The sequence below is a fragment of the Serinus canaria genome, chromosome Z (genome assembly GCF_022539315.1).
Source record: "Serinus canaria isolate serCan28SL12 chromosome Z, serCan2020, whole genome shotgun sequence".
NCBI lineage: Eukaryota > Metazoa > Chordata > Aves > Passeriformes > Fringillidae > Serinus > Serinus canaria.
In genome coordinates this window covers 52,164,203-52,190,362 of record NC_066343.1, presented here as the reverse complement: position 1 = coordinate 52,190,362, position 26,160 = coordinate 52,164,203, and the positions used below count along the sequence as shown (strand labels likewise).

General features: G+C 39.6%; 1 protein-coding gene across 6 annotated transcripts in view; it reads right to left on the bottom strand.

The window, feature by feature from the left end:
- IQGAP2 (IQ motif containing GTPase activating protein 2) overlaps window positions 1–26,160 on the bottom strand; it is a 123,698-nt gene that overhangs the window by 4,033 nt on the left and 93,505 nt on the right. For all 6 annotated transcript variants that reach the window (XM_050986618.1, XM_050986620.1, XM_050986621.1 and 3 more), the window contains 19 exons: window positions 24,347–24,437; window positions 20,214–20,375; window positions 18,884–19,026; window positions 17,752–17,922; window positions 14,951–15,034; window positions 14,178–14,249; window positions 13,953–14,022; window positions 13,455–13,663; window positions 12,616–12,765; window positions 11,655–11,818; window positions 10,788–11,012; window positions 10,048–10,188; window positions 9,618–9,702; window positions 7,932–8,164; window positions 5,754–5,886; window positions 4,293–4,395; window positions 3,299–3,440; window positions 1,501–1,588; window positions 386–598 (listed from right to left, as the gene is read on the bottom strand). In XM_050986618.1, the coding sequence (XP_050842575.1) occupies window positions 386–598; window positions 1,501–1,588; window positions 3,299–3,440; window positions 4,293–4,395; window positions 5,754–5,886; window positions 7,932–8,164; window positions 9,618–9,702; window positions 10,048–10,188; window positions 10,788–11,012; window positions 11,655–11,818; window positions 12,616–12,765; window positions 13,455–13,663; window positions 13,953–14,022; window positions 14,178–14,249; window positions 14,951–15,034; window positions 17,752–17,922; window positions 18,884–19,026; window positions 20,214–20,375; window positions 24,347–24,437 (2,679 nt within the window). The remainder of the gene's footprint in view (window positions 1–385; window positions 599–1,500; window positions 1,589–3,298; window positions 3,441–4,292; window positions 4,396–5,753; window positions 5,887–7,931; window positions 8,165–9,617; window positions 9,703–10,047; window positions 10,189–10,787; window positions 11,013–11,654; window positions 11,819–12,615; window positions 12,766–13,454; window positions 13,664–13,952; window positions 14,023–14,177; window positions 14,250–14,950; window positions 15,035–17,751; window positions 17,923–18,883; window positions 19,027–20,213; window positions 20,376–24,346; window positions 24,438–26,160) is intronic.

Here is a 26,160-nt window from a genome sequence, read left to right as displayed (position 1 = left end):
CAGATAATATTTCATGGGGATTTAAGACTTTTGAAACATCACCAAGAGCACAGCCATTCTTAATTGAAACACCATTGAGCAATTCCAGTTACTGTTAAAATATACAAAGGGATAGAGGAGGAGTTAAATCACCATCAGCATCAAATTCAATATCAGATTTGGATAACAAAGGTTGCAGTTTTATGTCATTCATTTGAGACAGGTATTCAGGAGTGTACTGTCCTTCACTTATTTTGTCAGGGAATGAAAACAATTCGCTTCATATGTGGATATTCCGTAGTTTAGGGAAGCATTCCCTAAAATATATGCTTTTTACTTCTCTAATTGGAATGGATTTAGGCTAGATGCTAAAAAACATTGATATACAGGGAAACACTCAGTTTACCTTAGCAATCTCATTTATAATTTCTTGGTACTTAGTTGCTGAAGACACTAGTCCTGCTTGTTCCAATGTCCGGAGATTTCTCTGAATTTTCCTTTTCTTTTGTTCTATTGGTAGCTGCCCATCTTCAAAAATAGACTGACTGTTCTTCATTTTCTCTGGAGTTTTGGAATCTAAGATGGCACGTTTTTCTACAAGTTTCAAATTCTCAGATTCCTGGGGGGGAAAAAAAAATCCAGAAGAGTTATTTTCCATATTTTGATAACTGTAAAGAATTCAAGTACATTGAATTCTCAAGTACATTGAATAGAAGATTTTCAAGAATCAGGGTGGAATCTTGATGTCCTATTACCACTTGGTATCAAAGTACCCCATTTACTATGCCTTTGGACGTACCTTAGGTACGTAGTGACAACACTGAGACGCACATTTGAATTAATCAAAATGTCTAATTCACCCAGGCTCAATGACTTCACCAAGTTGTGGGAGGACTGTCCAGATCTAATAGGTGTTTCCTACATATGCAGATACTGAGGTGAGCTAAAATCTGCACGTTATTAGAATGCATTTTTGTGTGTCATTGTCGATGGGAAAGACTTCAACTGTGAGCTCTTCCCACTCAATTCCCGTACTAAGCAGTTGTTCCCTGAGATTTGCTTGTATAGGTTAGGCAAATAAACTAAAGGGTCAGGCAAGCTGAGTTACAATACTGAATTTAAAGAGGGGGAAAAAAAAGATTGAGTAGAAAGATTCACCTCAGGCTTTGTTGTATTATAATATGGGAGAGAAAAGACCATGTTTACAAAAAAAAAGTAAAGGAAAAAAATATTCTAGTCACATTCTAGTGATTCCAATACAGCAAGAAAATATAGTCTAGTCTAGTGTAGCTCACAGCAAGACTTATATTTTGTTTCCCTCTGAAATTGTTTCCAATTATACAGTAAAAAACCCCAGCTACACAAGTCTCATATTTTGAAGACTCTATTTTTTTTTCTTTGTTATAATATGATGGAGAAAACTGTTAGAACTCTGTTAAGGCTATAATAGCTATAGCAATAATAAAATACTTTATAGCTATAATGAAATACTTCCCTATTCAGGCACAGTATAACACTTACCTGTTGTGCAGTGGCTGGTGTTTCTAATATTTCTGAGAGTGTATCCCCTGGTTGTGTTCGTATCACATCCACAATGAGTCTTTTGGTCCTTTTGAAAAGGATATGTAGATATTACAAAACAGTTATCACTGCATCACTTGTACATGTAATTTCTTCGACCATAAAAGTAGTAAACTCCCCTTTTATTATGGATTATTGGTAAAATTTGCTTTCTAGCTTTTTATATTTCACAGCTTCCTTTAACAGCATTGAGTATCTGGTTTCCACACAGTCTGAATAGAGAAATACATGTAAGCTTCCCTCCATTTATTTTAGAAAACAAATAACTAGCACAGTAAACCAGTTAGTGTTAATAAAATACAAGCAACAATTCACGTATGGATTTTAATTGTGATCGTGACAAAACAGTAGACAGAAATGTGACATCTGAAAAGCCTGAGTTACTCATCATGCCATTAAGTGTCATATTTACTGAATGCAGTAGAAATGCACTCAAAACTGCTGAACTTTGAAGGAATTTTTCATTTGATGCAGCGCACTTATGTCCTTAAGGACAGATGTTTCTGTAGCAACAACGGACAAGAAGCATTTCCTTGCTAAAAAAGGGAAGCTGCTAGCCCGATAAGTTAACCAGTTCTTTTCTTGGTAAGAATTTATCTCATTCCTGCTGCCTATTTGTTCTTAATACTTCTAAGAATATCCTGCAACAGAATTCTAATAATTTAGAGGACAGCATTACTGAAATAGCTCATTACTCTTAACAATTAACAAAAAATTAAAGATGCAGCTTAAGTTTCCAAGGAAAATGTCTAAACATTGTCAAAATTTCTATGATAAAGCCTAATAGTTTAAAGTGATATTCTGCCTAGGTACAGTTGCTCTGTCAGAAGTAAAAAGTCACACCATTGAACAAATCCAGAATACTTATTTCTGATTAAAAAAACCCAAATGGCTTAATAGATCAGATTTTAATTACAGCCCTTGTCTGCCCTCTTAGTTATTGGTGCTAGTTATTGTCTTTCCATTTCAATGTGAAATTTTTAATGTGCATCTTTGCTGTCACACACACACAGGGTACAAATAAGCACAGTAATAGAAGAGAGCAGCATTCTGTTCTCCTCCTTTCTCAGATTGTACTAGGGTCTAAAGTTGGCCAATCCCTTTTCTGGATAGCTTGAAATAACATTAAAGGATGGGTGCCAATAATGTGAAACAAAGTGCTGTTATAGAATTAATTTTTGCTATAAAGTAGCCTGTATTCCAGAGTATCCCTGCAGCCATTTTTTAATTTGTTCCCAAGGCAGAATAAACACAATTTTCTTTCCTGGATAAAAGCACACAGCATGTGCTATTCTTGCTGAAGCAACAGTTACATTCTTTTCAAATGGCTGATGACAGCTTGTCAGGAAAGTGTTTATTTTTGAGGGGAAAGAAAGGACATGGCAATACTGTCTGACCCTTATAAGTGTAGACTGCTTTTCATCTCTGCTTTCCCAAGGCTGTGGCATTTTAAAGTAGAGTGCTTTTACAGCTTCATGAAAAAACATTTCCTAGGTAATAATGCAGTCATGCTCCAAAACACAGATGGCAATATATCTGTTTTTCTGGAAAAAACTGATAGTTGTTTTGATTTTTGTAAAAGTTTGAGTAGCTGTCTTTTGAAACTGTCTTTTGAAAACTGAATGCACTCAGCACCTCAGAAATGTACTTAGGCAGGGTAAATATTTAAAAAGCAATATTTAAAAACAAACAAAATCAATAAGCATTGGCAGAATATACATGTTTGAGCAAAACTTACTTTATCATCAAACTTTTGAGATCCTGATCTTCACCTTCTCGTAACTCATACTTGCTTGTTAGAGACAGTGAAATCTCTGTTTTGGCAAGTTGATTCAGTGTGCTTTCCCTGTTGGGGTCATTGGGATCAACAGCTCCTTCCCCTAAAAGGAAACATATTTTACTCCAAGTTTTCCAATTTTCCCATGATTCAGTACATGAAGCAAACAAGTACCTAGATGAATCACTGTAAACAATCAGAAATATTAAGCTTATTATGTAGTGACTCCACCTCCTCCCACTTAGAAGCAGTCTTTTTTTGGACATCGATCAAAACAGCTTAGCTATTTATAAGCCCAGCTGCAATATTTTGGATGTTACACCAATCCTTGCTTTTAAGGCTCCTGGAGTGTGAAAGGAGTTGTCTTCTCAAAGAATAATACAATGTAACATCCTTTATCCTAACATGCAGTGATAATGAACAAACAGAAGAGTAGAAGCTATGTTAACAGGCTATTCACTTCAATGTTGGTGTTATCCATGACTCCTAGCTACTTTCTAAACAGTTTTCTACAATACATGCAAATTAAATACCAGTCAAATGCATTACTTTCTAAGAAATCTGCACAATTTTTGTTGGATAATTAAGTATCAAAACTAAAAATGGCTGTTTTTAGAATTCTCTATGTACTTTTTCTAAGTTTCTACCCAACACTTGCAAATCTTAAGACCAGATTGTTAAAAAAATAACTTGTTTCTTATCTGCACAACTGGATCATTCAAAATATTAGTAATGTTTGGATTTTGAATCACACATTAATTTTTAGAGTGAGTATTGCAGAGTAAGAAAAAGGTTCAAATATAAGGTTCACTGTTACAAAAAGTGTTTGGAAAATAATACTGTAGTAAACAGAGAGGCAGAAGCTATTACTCTGAGAGACATAATAATATTTAAGTCAAACCTCTGTTGAATTTTCCCATAAAATTCAGTCACTCAAAGACAGAAAACAGCATACCAAGGAAAGATTCTATATCAGGAACAGGTCCCAGGCCTTCCAGCAATTCATTCAGCAGGTCATTAGTCTCAGTGGCAATGGCATCCTGGTGTTCCAAAAGCAGCTATAAACAAATGCAAATGAAACCATCATCCAGAAAAAGCTTTTCTGGTATCTTTATACTTGAAACTAAGTCTGGAAACTAATTAAATGTTGAAAAACACAGACCTATCATGATCAGGATTATGGAGGACCTTCCCAAGGCCAGGAAGCACACTGGATTCTGGGCTAGAATTTAGGGTTGCCCTTGCTGTACAACAGCTTGTCTTGCTTCTCCAGCTGTAGTCTCTGGAGTGCTAGATATAATGGCTGAGCAGAAGATTTGCAATTAAGACTAACAAAATCCTGATTGTCACAGAATAAAGACAGTGTTGGTGATCCACAAAAAGACACCTATTTTCTGTGTATCCATTCCAGTAGCTTACAACAGTGTCAGTGATACCTTTCAGAAGAACTGTATTTATTAAGTGTGGAACCAGCTCTGCAACACCCAATAGGTATGTTATGCCAGCCTCTAGACTCACTGAAAAGACTCGTGTTCACATATAAATTCTGGTCATTACCTGCAGGCATAGGTTTGTTGCTTCAAAAATTAAAAGAACAGGCACAAAGCAAACCAGAAAGGTTTTTTTAGCAGATTAGCTTATTAGTTTTCACTTGGAAAAAACTAAGTTATAGAGTGGCCTACTGTGAGTTGGGTGTTCTGTTTTCCCTGGTGTATCTGGCAATATTTGAGAGAATCTTTGTGGTGTTCGTGGGCTGGTTTTTTTTTTTTTTTGATGGGGGAATGTTGTTGTGGTTTTTTTTTTTTTTTTACTTGGGTGTGGGGGGACACACAGGGGACATATTGCAAGACAGGAAACAGATAGTAGTATCCCAGTTTTAGGAGGAACATGTGGGAAACATTTATCTTACACCCTATAAAGTCATGCTTCAGACTGCAGTTACTCTGCTTTTTACCCACAGTAAGAATAGGAATGATACCACGGCATCAATTCTTCTAAAACTGATGTTTTCATCAGCTTCCAACAAGTCACATGACAGAATGCCAGAGCCTCAGTATACAATTTCTGTTCCCAAAGGTTTTCCTTCAAACTGCTTTTACTTTCTTACCCAAGACAGAAAATAGTTTTAAAGTTAGAAATGTCACGTGAGACTGGAACATAATTGTTCCTTCTCCTCCTCAGAAAGTGTTACATACTAATTATTATTCAAGCTGACACTTTTGCATGAAAGCAGCATTTGCATTTTTCCTAGGGAAAAAAAATCTAATATTCAGCTTCAGAGCATTTTAGAGATGAAGTGAAGAAATTGCTTCAAAAATAAGAATGAAAACCAAGCTTTCCCCAGGGAATGTTAGCTGCAAATATTTGATAATCTGTGTGCTATAGTCCACTGACTAGTCTGTTTTGATTGACTTACTGAATGGGTATTGATAATTTCTTCAATGGAAATATATATGACAGGCTTGCTGAGGGTCACCATATCAGAGTATTCATCAATATTGAATTTCTCCTCTGGTTCAGGAACATCACATGCTGCTTGAAAAAAATTCCTAAGAGAAAATGAGAAAGACTTCAATAATTGTCCCTTATAAATTCACTTTATTTAGCCTGTATAAAAAAGCTACAGTCAAGTCTTTGACATGCATTATGTTTCTCTCATAACCTGCCATCTAGCCTCAATGTTTCAAGGAGGCAACACGACAATACAAGTGATGAAGTATTCTCTTTCCTGGGTATCTGGTGGAAGACTGTTTTAAAGGGCTTGGCTTGTTTCCCCTACCTATTAAACAAGGCAAATTTTAAAGACCTAGAGAAATATCTATTTAATGGCTTAGAAATGATAAAAGGATTTCCGTTATTTTATGAAGGCAATTCACTATGAGGTGTGCTGAGAAGGAATTGACTGAAATAGATGCACAAAATTCCCATTTGTCCCACAAATGTTTATATTGCTGTTAGGCAGAAAATGAGGTGCTCAGAACAAGAGAAAATGTAGTATTGTTTATAAATATAAGAACCCTGAGAGGAAAAAAATGCAGAATATGTGTTGAAGTGTTACTTCAATATGACTAGCATGCACATGGAGTACTGAGACCTGCTTCCCAAAATGATAACTGGTGTCTCTCCAAGCTACTGACTTCTTCAGGGATGTGCACAGACAACTGAGAACCAGCAGGGTCCTCTTGTAAAAACCACTTTGTTTACTGAAGTGAAAAGACTTGAAATGTGGCAGCTGGGAAAAGCAGGGGTTTGGATGGTGCCTATAGATTTGCTCCAGGAGCCATATTGTGCCCGCCCTAGGGTGTTGAGGAGGGTATGGTTTCAGGTGCACAGCACCTTTAAAGTATTGGAAAAGAATAATTAAAAAGCAAAAAGAAAATGGGCTGAGATTCTTCACTTCAGAGAGGAAAAGCTGGGGACTACACATCAAGTTAGAAAAAATCACAGTGGTATCGAATGAGATATGTGCAGAATTCATTAATCAGTCCAAAAAATGATGGCCAATAGGATATGCAATGAAACTGCAGGAAAATTTTAATTTTAACTAACAGGTGGCAAACTTCTACAAATTGCTACAGGAGGACTTGTGAAGGCAGATGAACTCAAAGGCTTAGGAAGGGTGTGGACAAATTTCTGCACAAGTACATCAATGCAGAGTAAAAGATCTAGGCAGGCTTAATAGCTTTGAGCATAGCTAACATTGCTAGTATTGTTCCAAAGGGGAACAGGCAGATAAGGGCAGCCACTGCTGCTATCTAAGAAGGGCTTAGTTAAAGTACAGAGCATAGGCATACAGATAATTAAGTTAGCTTAATTAGGAGAGGGATTCTTCCTTTTGTAGCAGACAAGGGCTGACTAGAGCAGTGCTCTTTCATTAGCATTTGTTATTCTAACTGTTGCAGTTTCTACCTTATAGCTTCTTCACGTTTATGTCACGCCCTTAAATACTTCATTTAAATTACTAAGTTGAATTCTCTGTGTCCATGGTTGACATCTCTCAAGGAAACCCATTGTATGAACAGTGCATTTGCTTTCACAAAGGGCAGACACTAAAGACAGAAACTCTGAGTGCAAGTTTATTGCAAAACTCAACAATACCACAAAGTAATAGCAATGAATGGGTAATAACCCCAAAGAACTTGTGTCCCAGAATGTAGGAAAACATGCAGTTTCCTATGATTGCAAGATAAAAGAATGATATCTGTATAGAATCTGTCAAAAAGATAAAACCCTACAACTTTGTCCTGACAAATGTATTTTTCTTCCTCAAACAACACGTTCAGATATCCTCCCAAATAAAAGCAGACATTGATTTTTCTGGATAATGAGTTACCACAGTCTGTTCTCAACCTGTGTTTGCAGTAAGGAACTGCAAGCAAGACAACAGAGATGATCTCAAATTAATGCACAAACTAAAATACAACCTGCTACTCTTGCTCGGGTTTCCTTGCCAGTGAGCATTTTTTTTTGGCCATATCACTAAACATTTTTAACATTTTAAAACGGGAAATTGCTATCAACAAGGAGTCCGCCTCCCTTACTCATCCTGGAGGAAAACTCTCACTCTGCAGGTATTTGTAAGGGCTGTGCATACCTGAACTTCTGGTAGGTCTGTGAGAGGTAAGTGTTCATAGATGACAGATGTTCGCTTTCTCCTTCAAAGAGTTTGTTGGAAGCAGCATGCTGGAGGACTTTTGCCACACAGCCTAGGTTTCTCCTCTGGTCAGGGTGTATCTGCCCCCCAGCTGTTATATCAATTATATCAAAGCCATCAGGAGCAACTATGGCGGGGTTCATGTAGCGATAGTACAGAAGGTTGCCAACAATCTAAAGAAACAGAAAAAAGTTGAGATCTTCCCTTTGCATACAGGAACAACACCTTACAAAACATGACCAATCATCTCTACTTCTAAATTAGACCATGGGAACTGGTGCTACAAGAATCCTTAAGACACACATTACCTATGGGGCTAACTGGAAGAACCTCTTACGTGATACTCCTCCTACAAACCTCTGAGAACATCAGTTATGGATTTACAATCGCATTTCAATTTGATACTGGCTGTAGTTCAGCTAATGCAAGGCATGGAGTTAAACACAAACACAACTCTTCTAAGTGTTGCAAGGTTCTGCTCTCAGGGCTCATTCTTTGAAGTGCTGCAGCAGATACTGCAGCAGATGCTGGCAGCATTTAATGCACTTGTTGATAAGGGGATGCATTGCTTCTCAAAGGGACTGGACTGCAATGCAGCCCTAGTAATCTAGAGAACAGATTTCCCAAAATGCAATTTCTGTAACAATGCTGCTGCATCTTCTGAAGATGGCAACTTCAAAGAATACCTGGTCTCAGAAACAGGCAGGACTTTGCTTTCTGCAATTTGCTTTAGCTTATATGCATGCACCTGCAGAACTTCCAGCTTACATATTTAAAGGCTTTCAAGTGGGTACTCCATTTGCTATTCAAGTTTTTTAATGTGTTGAGCAGTTTTTTTAATCTGTATTGCTGGAGTGATGGACAGTGAAGAATAGGGAAGTTCAGCTAAAATGAAAACCTTGTACTTTTTGAACCATGTAATTACCATTTAATGTCTTTATTGAAGTGCAAAATAGTCCTAATTTGACAGGGTTGTCAGTCTCTCAGCTGTTTAGAAGGCTTATGGAGCAATTCCCTTAATTTCTCTGAAGAGACACCATGTCTGTGGTAGGGTAACAACAGCCACTGTGCCAGTATCATACTTACACTCACACCTTATTTTTCAGTCTGTACAAATGCCATTTCTACAACTTTTGCAAGCATCTTAAGTGTAATATAATCCAAGTGTAGTATAATCTACTCAAACTTTTCTTTTAGAAACCTTCCTCATTGGATTTAAATTACAATTTCTTGACATGTTAAAAACTTAAGATGGGGAGGAAAAAAAAGAGAAGAGGACTACAGTGTTCTCCAGTGAAAGGACTGGTGGTGACAAGGACCTCACTATCAATCCAAGCCCCAGGATGATTCAGATAAACTCCAGCCTTGTCACTACAGTTATTATCCAAAACAGGTTGAGCACCCTTTTCCATAAGAATTGCTGAGCACCCAGATTAACATACTTAGATTGTGGCAACAGAATTCCCTGCTCCCCTTCCTTAGCCCCTTTGCAACTCAATAAGAAGTGCCAAATTCCTTCAATAAATGCTGCTTTCCCAGTTCCTTAGAATATTTAGTGTAAATAAAAATCCACTTTGTCAGTAAAACAACAGGCTGCTGGCAGTGTGCCCTAGGAAAGTCATCTACCTTTAATAGTTCATCTTCAGTTGCATCCGGGAATTTCTCATGGAGTGAGCTCTTCAGAACTTTGGCTATGTACCTCATTCCATAACTACATGTAGAACAGATGAAAAGGAAAAATATTGGAAAATACTTAGATGAAACAGAAAGCTTTCATTCTAGTCAGCTTAAGTTATGGCTTTTTGCCCACTCCCTTGAAACACTAGAAAGAGTTGACAATGGAAAACACAAAATGTTTCAAGTACAGGGAGAGGTTTGCCAGGCTGCTAAAGCAGGGCAGAGGCAGAGAAACCACTCCCTCTGCTGGGCAACGCATCCGAGAGGAAGTATCACAAGCCTCTGAAAGCCTGGAAAGGATTTGAAAGGATCTCCATCACAGAGGTTCAAGTGAACTGCACGTGAACTGCCGCTTGGAGAGTCCTAACACAGCACTTACGGCATCATATTGAGAGAAGAGAATATGGATGTGAGAACTTTGTCAGTTACTGCCCGCAAGCTCTGAATGGATGATTCCAGTTTATTGACCACTTCTGGGTGTGTCAGTGCTTGTTCTGTGGTCACATCGTATGGCAGTTTGCTGCAAAGCAAAAAATAAACATGAAACCAGGTTAAATGCATTTGAGAATAAAAATACTTTTTTTCTTCATAAGGGCCATCAGTGAACAAAAGTCTGAGAAATAGAACTGAAGCTGGATTTTGTTACTAAAAGTCTTAGATGCTTTGGCTTCCTTTTTTTTGGAAGTCAGTAATTTGCTTAGTTGTGCACATGTTATCATGTACTTTCCCTTAATAACAGAAGCAGAATACAAATATAAAGCATGCATCTCCACATCTCTATCCAAGCACAGCTCATCAAAGCCTGGGACACTACTAACATGCTGTTAGTAAAAAACTTGAGAAAAAGACTAAGTTGTTCTATGGCATAGTCTATTACATTTACAAAGATTTAGTAATTGGCTTTGGAAGGTCATGACAATAAAAGCGATCCTTTCATTTTTCAGAACAAGTTAAAGCACCTGTTTCAAGTATCTCTCCCCAAAAATCTCTCTGCTGGAGGAAGATTGAGAAGGGGTGCATGGGCACAAGTACAGGACGATTTGTCAGAGAAAGAACGGGAGAGCAGAACTGTGGGATTCCTCACATGTATGATACAATATGTCCAGCTTCCTCACTCACCTGGCCTCACCAGTCTGCATTTCTAGCTGGTTTACCCATGCTTTGTAAACATCCACAGGACTAGTGTTGATGATGAGAGACTTGTCCTCCATGATTTCCTTCACCACCGGGGCCAGGAGCTGGCGCAGAGTGTTCTGTCCGCGAGCGCCTCGGTTGAAGCTGACAACCATCTTAATGACAGTGGGGTTTCCAGTAACGATATCCTGAATCTGGTCTACCTTAGAGCTGTATCAGGAACAGAAGAGCTCTGACTTATGTGTGCAGTAATCCATATTTTCGAAAACCACACTTTTAAAACTACTCTATTTCTATGCTGAAACCTCTTTATATAGCCTATTTCTTAAGGCTTTTATATAAAATAAGCTGGTATGTAGAGACTACCATCTGAATTCTGCATGTGTTATAGTAATGTCCTGGAACATAGCATAGTCCATGGCAGCTAATTTATCCCTGATTCAGACCCAAATACCTGTTCAGCCAGTATCCATTAAGGGCATAAAGTAAACATTTCATTATTTCAGGATAAGCCACCAATCTTCACTTACAGAACATAAGATTATATGAAAAAAGATAATACTTTCTCTGCCCTTACATACTTAAGCACAAGACAAGAAGCCCTAGCATCTTTTTACAAGCCATTTTTCCATAGAGGAATACAGTTTGCCATAGAAAGATTATTTTTTTCTTGAATCAGCAATCACTTGAGTTAAAGAGTGACACCCAGAAAACAAAGTTCTCTTGTAATAAAATTATGTATGTAATTTTATGGTAGTTTAAAGATTAACCACCAGCTTCCTTTAAGCATGAAGCATTCATTGAACTGTCTAAAACACAAACTAGCTGAACACTTTCTGTGATTGCACATACGTTATCTCCTCTTCTAGAGCAGTTTTGAAGAGTTTGAGAAGCAGGTATTCTTCCCGTTGATTGGAGGCATAATTGTATAGAGTGAAGATGACTGTATCCATAAACTTCGTTGATTTGTTTTGTGGCATCTGGAAAATCAGCTTTGCCAGATACGTGGGATTAGTCTACAAAGCAAAAAAAATGACTTGCATACGGTTGACCAGGACCAGGCATGAACAAATGTAGAGAGCTGCCCACTTGGAGGGCAGCTCTCTACATTTGTTCATGCCTAAAGCAGTTATATTGACTCAAATATATGTCACTTTTCCATGAGTGTTTTACTTTTCTCCAAATCCTAGTATGTAAGAAACACAGACTGCTGCACAATCAGTGAGAAGCTCCATTAAGGATTTTATTGGCAGTCTCTGGATAGTACATGTCTGCCTCTAGTCCATGTATTAGTTGACAATTAGAATTTACCATATGACAATAGCCATCTACCAAGAAAACTTTGCATACTTCATGTCTACTTTGGAGGGCGTCTGCCCTGGGAAGATCTAAAAATTCTTCTAGGAAAGTGTCAGTGAGGTCAGATAAAGAAAGCATAAGAACAGATACGTCATGTCCTGTGAGCTGCATTGCAGACCACTTCCCTTGCACCACATGAAATGCATGGCACTAGTGGCAGTAATTTACATGGACTGCATGGAAGTAAACATTCCTCTTCAGACAGAATGTTCTGTACAGACTGAAGTATGCTCAAGCAAAAACCAGCCATATTTGTTGCACACTTTAAAAACAACAAGGATTTTCTCAGTGACAGGAAGTAGTAGAAATTGACCGTAGTGTCTGTTGCAGTCTGCATGTTATTTAGAAATATTTTCATAATCACTAATACAATCATTAAAAAATTATTAGTACAATATATTTCTAATTTTTCTTTAAAAAATTACTCCATGTTAATTTTTGCATTAAAATTTACCTGTAGAAGGTAGAATAAGTGTTGATAAGCCTCCAATTTTTTTCTTCTCTCCTTACTCAAACCTTTGATGCCCTGTTTGTCAACCATAACCATCTCTTCCAGTTGACTTTTGCTCTTTTTGTTAAGTTTCTTACTGTGCAGTACCACATCCTGCAGAAAGATGATCAAAACTCTGGATTATATATTCACAAAACAGGCAGATTGGAAAAATGAACATTTTCCCAACCATGCTAAATGTGGTATTACTCCAAGTGCCCTAATTACCAACTTTGTAAATTTTGCTGCACTACTTACTACCCAGTTTTTTAACATCTTCATCTTTCACCAGTATGGCTCACTAACAATTATTGTGCCAGGCCTGATCTCCTACACAGATTAATTCATGATTAATTAGCATTGAACAAGCTGCTGTGAAGTCTACAATATGATCAGAAGTCTATTTTAACACAGAAAAGATGCAAAAGATTTTAAAACTACCAAGTAATTACTATTGTCCACAACTGGCAAAACACAGTGATGTACATCTCAGGACCACAGAATAACATCTAGCACAAGGCAGAAACGTGCAAAGATAGTGCTTAATTTACCAGGAGTATTTTGGCTAATTGAGGGTGACTGAGCACTAGTACAGGCTGCTCAGATTGTTGGAGATAATCAGCCATCTGGACATGGTCCTGGGCAATCTGTTCTGGGTGTCCCTGCTTGTGTAGTGGGCTGGGTCCAGATGACCTCCAGAGATCCCTTCCAGCCTCAGCTGTGATTGTGTAACCCTGAGCTCCTTCCACGTGGGGAAGTGCTCAGTGCATACTGCCAAGGGAGCATGAACAGAGCCTGCTGACCTGAAGAGTGATTCTGTTTTTCACCAGCAATCCAATCTTTATGTCCATCAAGTTCAAATCCTTCTCCAGCTGTTGATTGGATCGAATTTTTGTAACCACTTCTTCCCTTAACCTTGTTACTTCCAGTTCTTCCTGAAAGTCCAAGTCACTTTGGTCCAAGAGGTAGGCAAATTTGCGCAGAACAGTCAAGGGTGGATTTTCAGCACCAACTACAGTTGAAGAAAATAGGCTTGTTAGTTGATGCAATACTGAACATCCCTAAAGCCCTCAGGAAACTGATCACTATGCAGAAAATTTCAAGTTTATGCCAGTTGGCAATATTTTTGTCATACTTTAAAAGTACAGCTATGCAAAATAGTTTCAGCTGTAGAACAATTGTGTTACAAACACTTGCACCTGCTTTTGAAGTTAAATAAAAGACTGAGAAATCTCATTTGAAACTTATAAAAAACCCTGACTCAACACAGTAACATACAGCATCCATATGTTACTACTTACTTAGTGTTCTGTAGTCCTCCCTCGCCTTGTTTGCTCTAAGAAATGCTTGTATTTTCACAATTTGGTCATTCTGAAAGGGATCAAGATTAGGCAAAATAATTAGTTGTGACACACTTCTGCTCAGAAGCACACTGCAAAACTTGCACCCTCTTTCCAGTTTCCCAAAACTGCTCCTGCAGTTGTACTACCATGCTTCATGTTCAAAATGGATAAAAAATTACTTACATGATCCTTGAAGTATTGTAGGCGGTTCCTGTAAGCTCTCCTTGCTAGCCACATTTTGACCCATGACTGAATCTGAAAATTTAATAATTTTTTTAAAAAGTCAAGGGACACTGCACAAACTTTTGTGTGTGTGCTTAAGTTTACTTTTGAATGTCTGCTTCTGCAGGCATGCTGTTCTTGTGTGCTCGGGGCCACAGATGACTGTTCCATCAGGCTCCTGCTGGCCAGTGACCAGATAAAGGGATTCCCACTAGGCCACTATATCAAGATGAGTTCCAGTTTCTACCACCTGTGTGTAACATTATCTTTGGAAATAACTTATACCTTCAGGTCTCAGGTCTCAATTCTAAACCAGTCCCCCTCAAAACCAGGATATCCTGTCACAATATTCTACCTGTGATCTACAATCCAGTTGTGATGTTATGGTCCCTTTAGCATCTCAGAAAAGTGAGAACTTTACAGAGAAAGAGATTTGACAGCTTTTAAGGAAATAATACACTGTCATCCCAAATGTTTTCCAGTTTAGTGATGGAAAGAAAGATGTAAGGAAATATCTTTCAAGAGCCCCTCAAGTTCTGCAAAGCCTGTTGAAAGTCAAATGCAGAGCTTTCAAAAAGCAATTTGCTTAACCTATCAGTTAAACAACTTTGAATGCCATGCAAATTTCTGGAAAACATCCAGCCTGTGCTCCTAGTCTCTGATTCCCAGGTGGTGATGAACTATGTCAAGGGATAAAGCATACTTGGCCCCCAAAACACGTTGGGTGTTCTTACCTTAACAATAGCAGCAACATTGCCTTGAAGCACCTTTAATCTGTCAACATAGCTTTTCCTTTGTTTGAATCCTTTCCAGAAAGCCTGTTTTAGAGAAGGCAGAAGATCATTATCCCTAGAAACAAACTAATGTTTATTAAATCTATGTAACACACTAAAATTGTTAACAGTGTTTATCTTTTAGGAAAAAGTCTGACATTGTGATAAAGAGATAACTAAGGTATAAGTAAGCTTGCCTCTATTTTTTAAGGTGTCCTCATACATGCTGGGTTAATTTTGACCAATCTCAGCACACTTTATTGTCCAGTGCTATTTCCTTCACTCTCCTGAATTCATCCTTACTCTTATCACTAGTACACCCACATCCTTAGCATCCCAGTCACTGGCTACATCCCGCAAGTGACTTCCAGCTCTTGCCCATTACTTAGCCTCATCTCCCATCCCTGGAACAGAAATTGAGTGCCTCAGTCTGGGGACCATCTCTGTCCATGTGGAAAACAAGATGATGATCAGGAATAGGCACCGTGGGTTTATAAAGTAAGAGTGTAAGGAAAAGGGGAGAGCAATGGATTTTGTCTACTTGATGTCAGTAGGGATTTCAACACTGTCTCTTAACATCCTCATAGACAAACTCAGGGATGTGGAGTGGATGAGTGGCCAGTGAAGGGGATGAAGAACTGGCTGAACAGATCCCAGAAGGTTACAGTCAGTGGCACAGGGTCTAGTTGGAGGCCTGTCCCTAGTGGTGTCCCTCTAGTGTCACCCCTAGTGGTGTTCAGTGCTGAACTGTTTAACTTCATCCATCACTTGGATGAAGGGGCAGATGCCTCCTCAGCAAATTCAGAGGACACAGAGCTGGACAGAGTGGTTGATACCCTGGAGTGCAGCCCTTCAGAAGGACCTCAGCAGGTTGGAGAGATGGACAAAGAACCATCTGAAATTCAGCAAGGGCCAGTGCACGGCCCTGCACCTGGGGAGGAACAATCGCAGGCACCAGCACAGGCTGGGGCTGACCTGCTGGGGAGCAGCTCTGTGGAGAAGGACCTGGGGGTCCTGGTGGACAAGAAGCTTTCCATGAGCCAGCAGCATGTCCTGATGGCCAGGGAGGCCAGTGGTACCCTGGGAGGCATGAGGAAGAGCCTTGCCAGCAGGTGGAGGGAGGTGATCCTGCCTCTCTACTCAGCCCTGCTGAGGCCTCACCTGGAGTGCTGTGCCCAGTTCTGGGCTCCTCAGGACAATCAAGACATGGAGCTCCTAGGTTCAGGTGGGTTCAGTGGAGTCTAAAAAGGTGATGAGGGGTCTGGAGCATCTCTCTTACAAGGAAAGGCAGAGGGAGCTGGGTCTGTTTAGCCTTAAGAAGAGATGACTGAGAGGGGACCTCATCAATGTCTATAATAATCTGAAGGGAGGGTGGATCAGGCTCTTCTCAGCAGTACTGATAAAAAGGACAGGAGGCAGTGGGCAGACACTGATGCACAATAAGTTCCACCTGAGTGTGGGGGAAGAACGTCTTTACTGTACAGGTGACCATGTACTGGAACAGATTGGCCAGAGAAGTTGTGGAGCCTTTGGGGGTATTCCAGAACCATGTGGATGCAAGCCTGTGCCACGTGCTCTGGAAAAATGCTGCTTAAAAAGTGAGTTTGGACCAGATGACCTGCTGTGGTCCCTACCAACCCTACCCATTTTGTCACTCACTTGCATCCAGAAATTCTCCCTTACCTGTCTGGACCCACATTGTTCTTGCCCTGGCCTCTTTTCCAAGTCAATTCCTACAGTTGACTCTGCTACCTCAGAAACAGACACTTGTCAAGGAACCCAGTGACAGGGATAACAGATACTTTTATTGTTGCTTTTGCCTGACATCTCTATCAGCCAGTGACACCAGCCTTGTTCTCTATTTGTTGTCTTTCTGCAAGTAATTTCTACTTTAATGCGAATGGAAAGAAAACAGAGAACAGCTTTATTTACCTATATTTCTCCATATTTTGAACCCGTTTGCAGAGACTTTGAATTTTTTTAAAGTACAATACTTTACTGGGCTCAGACACCATGCTGGAAAATGAAAAGTCAATCCCAATAACAACTACTAGAGGTAAAGATATTTGTCACAATGAATTGTTAAACATAGATTAAAAAAATTCTCTTGTGTATATTTCCTTTTTTTTTTTTTTTTTTTTTTTTTTGGTGAGTGGGTGGTGGAATGAATTGCTTCTAATAGAGCTGGATATTTCACCATTTAAAACCAGTGTGCATGCCTCTCTCAGTGTTTGCACCCTCAGCAGAACATTTCCTTGTAGAGTTCAGCACACTGGAAGCATCCAAGAAATACTGCCAAAGAACACCAGGGCAGCTGCCACTCCCTGTCCAGCTATGACTTCATGGAGCAGAAACAAACCACTTCCAACTAGGGATAGTCTAGTAAGGAATGTATTTCTTAAGTCATGCTTTGCCAAAGAATTTTTGCTTCGATACTTAACAAATACCTTCTGGTCTTGTACTGTACGTAGTTAGGCACACCACAAAAAATCTGAGCATGTCAGAACAAAGCAAGGGCTATGCATTAATAAGCTTTTCCCAAGTAACTTTCACTGGTGGTGGATACAATTGATTCTTTTAAAATTGGATATTTGCTACGTGAAAGTACATTTATTTGTAGATGTAGAATTTTAAACTGCTGCTGCTGAGAACAGGGAGACAGATCTGTTTGAGAATTTTATCAGTGGTAGTAATCAGTCACATAACCTGTAAGATGCAAAAAGCAGCCCAAGCCACATTACCTTCTTGTTCTAGAACAGTACCTGTATTTTGATGGCAGATGGTTCCTGGTTTTGAAGATAGGCTTTTCTCTCCTGATAGTTTTTTCTGACTAAGAATCCCCTTGCTCGGGCTTGCAGCCCAACAATCAGATTTTCATTAGCAAGCCACAGCTGCTCTCGATTGTAATCTGCTGTAACTTGCCCAGCAATGTTCTGTTAAGAGATGATGGAAAAAGGTCATTTAAAAGACAGTCCTGGAATTTCTATTATGTTCTCTCAGTCTCTGCAGTTTATGTTCACCCTCTCCAAGTCCCTCTGATTTACCCCTACATTTTAATCAGTAAGAAGAAAGAGCTGCGTTGTTACTGCTGAACCCTACATGACAGGTAACTGAACAGCTTTCAAGCTTCAGTTATTCAAGTGGTTATGCTAGTTCAAGAGGGTATTCTTTTATACATTAGCAGGGTTCTGCTTTCCTAACACTTACAACTGCCTTGTACAACTCAGACATCTAGAAATACTAACTGAAGCAGCAAGCTCTCTGTTGAGGACATTCAAGTACTGCTACATTCCAAATTTCAGAAGGACTTACACTGACTCAAGTTCTTTGTGTAGAGGAGTGAGCTTGTAACTTAGGTGAGCTGCATCAGAATATAGAAGAACAAATTACTCAGAGGCTTGTGTGATCTGCTTTGTTCTAAGTTATATTTCCCACTAGTGCAAATCCTCTACAGTAGGGAGCTAAAATAGCACAGTCATCCTCTTAAATTTGGAGAGACAAGAATGCTGTCAGAGGATTAGATTCAAACAGAAAATGGTGGTTCCACCTGCTCACAAATACATGATAAAATTGTTTGTTATAGGTCAATACAAAGTCCTATAAAAGGATATGGAAGCAATCAGACTTTACTCCATTGGTGTGTGCTGATGGTCATTAAAAGAAATGCTGTAACTTCCAGTAAGGAAATCCCTAAATCATTGCCAGACACTGGACAGGAGACTGTGCTGCCTATCACTGTCTGCTTAGACTTAAGCTGCTGCTCTTGTCAGAAGAAGATACTGATAAAGTGACCTTCAGTTTCACCCACCACAGCCTCGTGATAATTTCATGTCTCAGGCTCTCTCAAATGTTTATGTTGCTTTCGCAATAAAAACCAATGTTTTAGCCACCTACCTGGATTTCTTCACCAGTTAACCATGAAGATTTTGGTACAACTCCTCTGGGGGCAACACAGGTACCTTCCTCAGTTTCCACATTGTAATAGTAATCATACATGGCTTTCATTACAAGTTTAATCCATGGACTTTCACTAGAACCTAAAAGCAGTTCATACCATTAGTGCACATATGTGTCCTGTTTCACTGATAAATTACGGCTCTCCCTATTTGTTTCCCCTGCCTGTACTTGCTGTGAAGCCCTTTGACACACAAAACCTCTGTATATCTTGGGCCTTTCTGTAGTAAGGATTTTCAGAATACCCTGCTAGGTGGATGAGGGTAATTCCTCTAGAGCAAACTGGTGATAAGGTTAATGAAACAGCTATGAGGTTGGTACAGATCCACTGGTAGCCTCTCCAAACCCTAACGTGTCAAGTCAGTGCTTCTGAAACAGTGTGTCCTCTCTTACATCACTGCTCATATAAGTGAAACAGACTAGACTGTGTTTATAAAAAGTATTTTTCTTGTCCTCTGCCCAAATTCTGGACTTACTGACTCTTGCCTCATGCACAACATTTCCTATATCCACATCATTTTCTTGCTTATTGCTTTGGTAAACCAGTCTGCATCCTGACAGGCAGGAAAAACCTCATTTCCTCATGGACAAAAGGCCCCACGGTAAAACTAGTAAGGCCTTAAAAATACTCATGTTGCAAAGTGAAACATGCCCATCTGCTGAAGAACGGGTACTACACTTCTGACAATAACTTTTTTTGTAACCATTAGCTAACCTTGGCTGCTGCTGGTTATGACCAGATTTTTTTGCTCTAACATGACAAAACATCCCATCATCTGCTAAGAACAGATTCTAGCCCCAGCTTTTGCTGGTAACTGCTGCTCTGGTAATGCACAGGGACCATAATTGGGCTGGGAACACTATCAGATACTGGCTTGATCTTTGACAGCAATCTGTAAGACTCTTCTGTGCACCTCTGCATCTGCTAATATGAAAAAAATTGTCAGCAAGTAATAGTTTTCTGAGAGAATGGACTAATCTATTGAGCACAGAGGAGCTGCCCTAAATTCACTCAGAGGCAGGTTTGAGATTCTAGGAAGTCTCTGCTGAACTCTGGAAATTACTTGATTTAATTCTGAGCATGTACTGTGGTCTGCATTATGTGTGCAACAGTACAATGTCACATAAAATGCACTTGGAAAAGTATAATTCTTCAAAAGATTTTAAAGCAGCAGCTGTCTCCCTCAATATGCAGATCCTTCCTGTTCTAGTTGTCTGGTTGCCTCATGATATGGACAAGTGGAACTGTCCTGTTTAGGAGGTTTTTTACCTTCTGTAGTTTTCATGTTCTTGGCTTCAGAGAGCTTCCTGAAGTAGGCTTCAGCACATTCAGGAATGACTCGTAATCCAAACCTTGACTGTAGTACCATCAGGATTGGCTGTGAATCACCTTTCTCCAAGCTCTTGTTAATCATTGATATTCCAACAGCCACTAGGGTCAAATAATAACATAGAAAAATTAAATGTCTTATACTCTATGTACCATAACTCTAGCCTTCAGGAACTTTGAAAACAGACTTCTAACACTGGCACACACAGACAACATGGCAAACACAGCAATTTAGTGCTTTACCCATTTCCAGCTTCCTTCAAGCTTGTAAGGACAAGTGTGTCAGGTGGAAAGCCTGCTCCACCCAGGCTTGGATTCAGCCACAGCAGAACTGAGAGCTGTCTGAGGGCATAGCTGCTCCCCATCACGGGATGTACCAGGTGGCAGTAGGGCAGGGGGTGGGGATGGCAAGTACCCACACACTCAGCCTGCCCTAACAGACAGGCCATCATCCACTGTCCCTTGGGAGCCTTTTAGAGGTATGTGAAGTAACTTGGTCACAAGGTGTAAACATTAACATTCCCTTCTACTGTACAAAATGGGAATTAAAACTGATTGCCTTGAGTGAATACTTGCAGCAGCCTACTCAGCATCCTGAAGCAACCCTTTCTTGACCTCGCCTCCTCAGGAACTTGTTTAAAGCTAATTCATGGCCTTGAATTTGCCAGAGATGCAGCTTTTGCTTTCAGGGCATATAAAAGCACCCTGAGAGGTGATGCTGTGAAGGATGTGCAGACTTTGATGTTATATGGCATTACCCATACTCTAAGTCAGGGCTTCCTTGCACAGATCCCACCATCGCAGAGGGAACAGGTTCCACAGCACCTGGCAGCATACATGTGGAAGCACGTGCCACTTCAAAAGTGTCTTACCCACTAGATGTTTAGGCTGCTTTAGAAATCACTGCTCTGGTCTTTAAAGGTGCTCCTTCACATCTAAATTCAAGATCCATGCACAGAGGAACAAGAGAATAGAGCTAGAACATCCATTCTGTGCTTTGAAACAGACCTCTTCCCAGGACACACATGTACTGGAAATGCCTTTCTACCATTGCTGTGGCACTGTGATATCCAGGCATTGAGCCTCAGCAGCAAGGAAGCAGAAAAAACTGGGAAGCCACACATTACAGCTGGCTGCTGCTGGCCCCAGACTCATACACAGTCCCATGTGCCTCATCAACTCTGCTCAGCAGCATTTGAATGCTTTCCTTCCTCCTTTTCATCATGTAGTTAAGGGTGCTGGAAGATATTTTTGCAAAGACAAAAGAAAACACAGCTTAAGCTAAGATTCATTTATGTAGGAAAAGCCTCATACAAAAGATGAGGCTTTTCCTCATCTTTTAATTAGTTATGTTTGTATTTTGGAAGGAAAAGGTAAGAAAAGTGTATATCAGGGAAAAAACAACTCAGCAGAGATTATTCCTTTCATTTTAAGTGCTAGCAATTAATACTGTGGCTGTTGCTCTAGAGAAAAGGCCATTTGGACCCTGAAAAATCATAAGATGACTGGGGGTTACCCATCCCCAGCTGCCAGAAAACTGTCAGCTCCAGTGTGCTTCTCTAGCAGTTAGGATGCCAGTACCAGATCAGCACTGCAAAGGGCTTTTTTCCACACCCATCCTCCCTTTTAGACAGCTGTGATATACAGAGCCACAGTTGTCTGGTGTGATAAGCCTGAACTCTCAACAGGGCCAAAGATCAGCTTTTTCCTATAACTTAGGCTCTCTCAGGACACACAGATTTCCTGCTTTGACAGACTCTTCCTGTGCAAGACTGCAGTCAGTGTTCAAATCTCCTCCTGAAGGCTGTACAGCTGATATTGGGCTGATCTCTTTTTGTCCTCCACTTAGATAAGGAGTACAATGGTTGAACTCATTAAAGAAGTGAAGCAAGGTGATACAAAACACAGAGCAAGCACCACAACGAGTTAGGAAGTGCACCAGCACTTACTGAACACTTCTTCCTAAATAAAGGTAGAAGAAGTCCTTTACTGACAGGGACGACTGTAAAAGCCTTTCAAAATTTTAATAGTGTACCATTTAGTATTTATATAAGTCATAAAAGTTAGTTTGGATGTGATCAAAACTGTTTCAGTACCACTGCCAGTATCTTCTCTTATTTTACTGCTTATTTTATTGCCATTACTGCAGGAATCTCAAAACTCCTTTTTAAACTGAAAAAATACATCTTTGACTACCTTGTGAAAGTTTTGGAGTTGTTTGCTTTTCAAAAACAGTGCTTGTGTGATAGATCAAATAAAAGTTCCTTTCCAAGTTGTGATTGAGCTGAACTTTAAGTTTAGACTACGTGAATGCAACATGCAAACTTCCTGAGACAGGATGTGCTGGTTATAGGAAGTATCAGGTTCTGTGCCGTGGGGAAATGTTAAATCTCAGGTTTTAGCTGCAAAATTTCAGAGCTCTTTAAACATGTGCTGTGCTGACAGTGCTTCTTTTCAACCCACAGGGCAGAATACATAAAATTAGGGGTTTTTTTCCTAAAAGTGAAATGTTAAAACGGTTCCACTGAGCATCTTTGATGGTGAAAAGCTGTGCATTTGCTACCAGCACACATTATAAGGAAATATTTTAGTACAACAGCTAGGTAGTGGATGGACCAGTGATTTACCATTAGCAACATTGTATGGTATTGCTCTATGAATTATGCTGTCATACATATTCTTAATGCTTTTACACCAGTGAACACGAATGAGGGCATTTTTAAGTTGCTTTTTACGTTTAACTCAAATCTGTTTATAAGCTACGTGTTTCCTTCCCTTCTCTGTGCTCATGTTTCCTCGTGGCTCTGAGTGGCCTTTATGGGAAGCAGGTTTTTCCACAAAAGAAGGTATCAGCACTCCTCAGTACAAAAGCTTGGTTGAGACAATGTGTGTGCCTCAGAAAACACAAGCCCAGTGCTTTCTATGGATATGTGACCTACAAAAATACTTCACCTATCTCCAGTGTATCTGCCTGGTTATGTGAAGATGATATTAGTTGTTTAAATAATTTCTAAAGTTACAGTGACACAAAACGCAATGTTCCTGTAGCAGGGGTAGCTATTTGTAATGCCCATCTGTGTTGTGTTCCACCCACAGCTTCCCAAGCAGCAGCTCCTGACGTGCCTGCGGGCTCACAGCGGCTGCGCTGCACCGGACGGCTGAGCACAGCGCTGCAGGAATGCACCGACTTCAGCACTTGCATTCACGAGCTCCAAAGGTGCAACAGAAAGCAGCACTGACTCACCCAAAGCCAAGTGAAGCAGAAGGCTGACCAGTACCCAGTGCCTTGTCTGTGCTGTGCTGGGCCTGGCCTGGAACAGGCAGGCACGTCACTGTGCTCACCAGCGTGCCCCATAAAGCCAGGGCTGCTGGCTTCTACATTGCTTGACAAAGTTTATTATGTATTATGAATATTTTTTTCTAAAATTATTATATTCATTTAAAGCTTTGACAAAAGGTGTTGAGTGCTTTCAGTACAGAGCTCTCTGACAGATTGTAGGAAAAACTGCTGAGGCTTAGAGTTCCTCTTCCTTACAGATTGGAAGAACATATACGTTTCAAAAAGAGCTAGCATTCTAGCATTCCTTGTACAGTGCTTTAAAAGTTTATATGTTCCTGATTTTTATTTATCAGCAATCCATAAAAGACAATATAAAGACATATGAATAAGCAAAGTCGTAAGCATAAAAATTTGCCTTTAAAATATGCATAAAGATTTTAATCTTAAATATAGCAAAACAAGCTGGCAAATAGCATATCTGTTCTCATTCATATATTTCAGGAGCTACATGCAGATACACTGACATTAGAAAGATTGGTCATGATGTAAACCTGTATAACCAAGTCCATTGAATTATTAGCCACACCCTAAAGATTTCCACTTTAGATAGAACTAACACCACTCCTGTAGTTTTAAGTCATCTCAGTTTTAGTATGACAAAAAACACACATTCATTTCTTTTCATGTATTTAAAGAACTTGCACTTTCCCTGAAGTGGAAAATATAAATTGCCAATTTCTTTTTCCCAAGACCAAGAAAAACAAGAGCAGTGGAGATGCAAGTTAATGCTTACAGGTTGCTGCTTCTTTTATGTTGTTATTGCTGTCATTGATTCCTCTTTGTATTTCATCCAGCCACAGAAGCGCTGATTCATCTTGAGATTCCTGGGAAAAGGACAGTAAAAAGCCTTGAAAAAACCTGAATAATAAGAGTTATCTCAATACAGTGATACAGCTCCAATATATAATCTCTGATTTGCAAAGCTCTAGAACACCAAAAAGGATTTGACTGTTTAAAATCAATGAAACACATTCATATTCTATTTAGTGACTTGAAAAATATCTAGTTCAGATACTAATTTATGAAAGTTTTGATGTCTAGAAGAACAGAATTTGCTGATACTGCTGGCATAAAATTAATTCTATTAAAGATCAATAAAAATGGAAACATTTTTATTTCCATGATATGTAGGCAAAGTAGTCTGAGTCACATAAAACCACACATTACCAGGAAGCACTGTGATAGTAGGAGAATAGCAGAAGACTGCAGGAAGTTGGCTTTCTTTCAAAATCCCTTATTTGGAAAGGATCCTTGTGTATATCTAAATACATGTTACATTAGAAAATAACAGTGAATACTCTCATAGAAAGACAGCTTTAGTAATGATGACTTAGCTCATGCAAACATTTCTATAACTGAGCAGCAGAATAGATACTGCTCTCCTTTCAGACCTTAAGTACATGACATTAAACCAAATTTAAAATAGAAGGTGTAGTAGAGTGGGATCAACATCCCCACTAACCAGCCCTACTGCCCAGGTTCACTGGTGATACCAGCACTTCCGCAGATAAAGCAGGGTTAAAGTAACATTTAAAATCTAATCCAGTAGGTGGGTGGGAAATTCATGCTAAAGAGGAAATAGGAGTGTCAGGCCTATAACAGACTAATGATGAGAGAAGCTGGAATGTATCGATTAAGAGAGATCTAGGAAAATATACACACAAATATTTCAGGGGAAAAAACCAGCTGGAAACACATCCAAACTAAAACAGTGTGGACAAAGAAGCAGCTTTGCAATGAGTATCCCTGGTTAAGCGCTGAACCTCAGGCCAAAGATGTAAAAAATCTGATATCCAGAGAAACTACTGAAGACATGGTCTTCAGGTTGCACCATATATGTAAGCAAGGTGGCAGAATACATAAATAACATGAAGTGGTGTCAGACAATCATGGGACAGTGGACACATACTGCTTATTTTTCTACCAAGTGAGAGTTAGCACTTGAGAGAATATGTAATAAATTCCCAAACTGCCACTGAATTTTGAGAAAAGCATTGAGAGCTCCTAATCTGGTATCCAGCTTTTACACATTAAATACAAGAACAGTCACAAATACTGCTCTGGAGCCAAGTACAGCCTCACAACTAGCCTGGAAGCTAGACCAAGGCTTGGCTAACTCTGCTTGCTGAAACAAGCTGTTGCTATTTGGCATTGAAGGGAAAAAAAAAAAAGGGGGGGGGGGGAGAAGCAAGGCAGAGTAAAAGGAAAGGATAAGGAAGGGATCAACAAAGCAGCAAATGAAAATAGGGGAAAGGTTTTAGAGGCTCAGTCTGTGGAGGAGGAGGAGGAGAGGAAGTAGGTGGATTGAAGGAGCCAGACAGCTAACAGTGGGCAGGGAGGCAAAAAGTAAAGCAGAATGCTGCTTTCCTATGGCATTTTTGTCTTGATCTTTTGCTAAACTGAGATCACCACACTCTTCCGCAAGCTGGGCTTTTCTCTGGAGAAGGGTACAGAGTTCAGCCACGCGACATTTTGGTCTTTGAACGAGACCCTTGAGAATTTACTAAACACACCCCCTGATTTTTCCAGAAAACACTTTTTTACTCC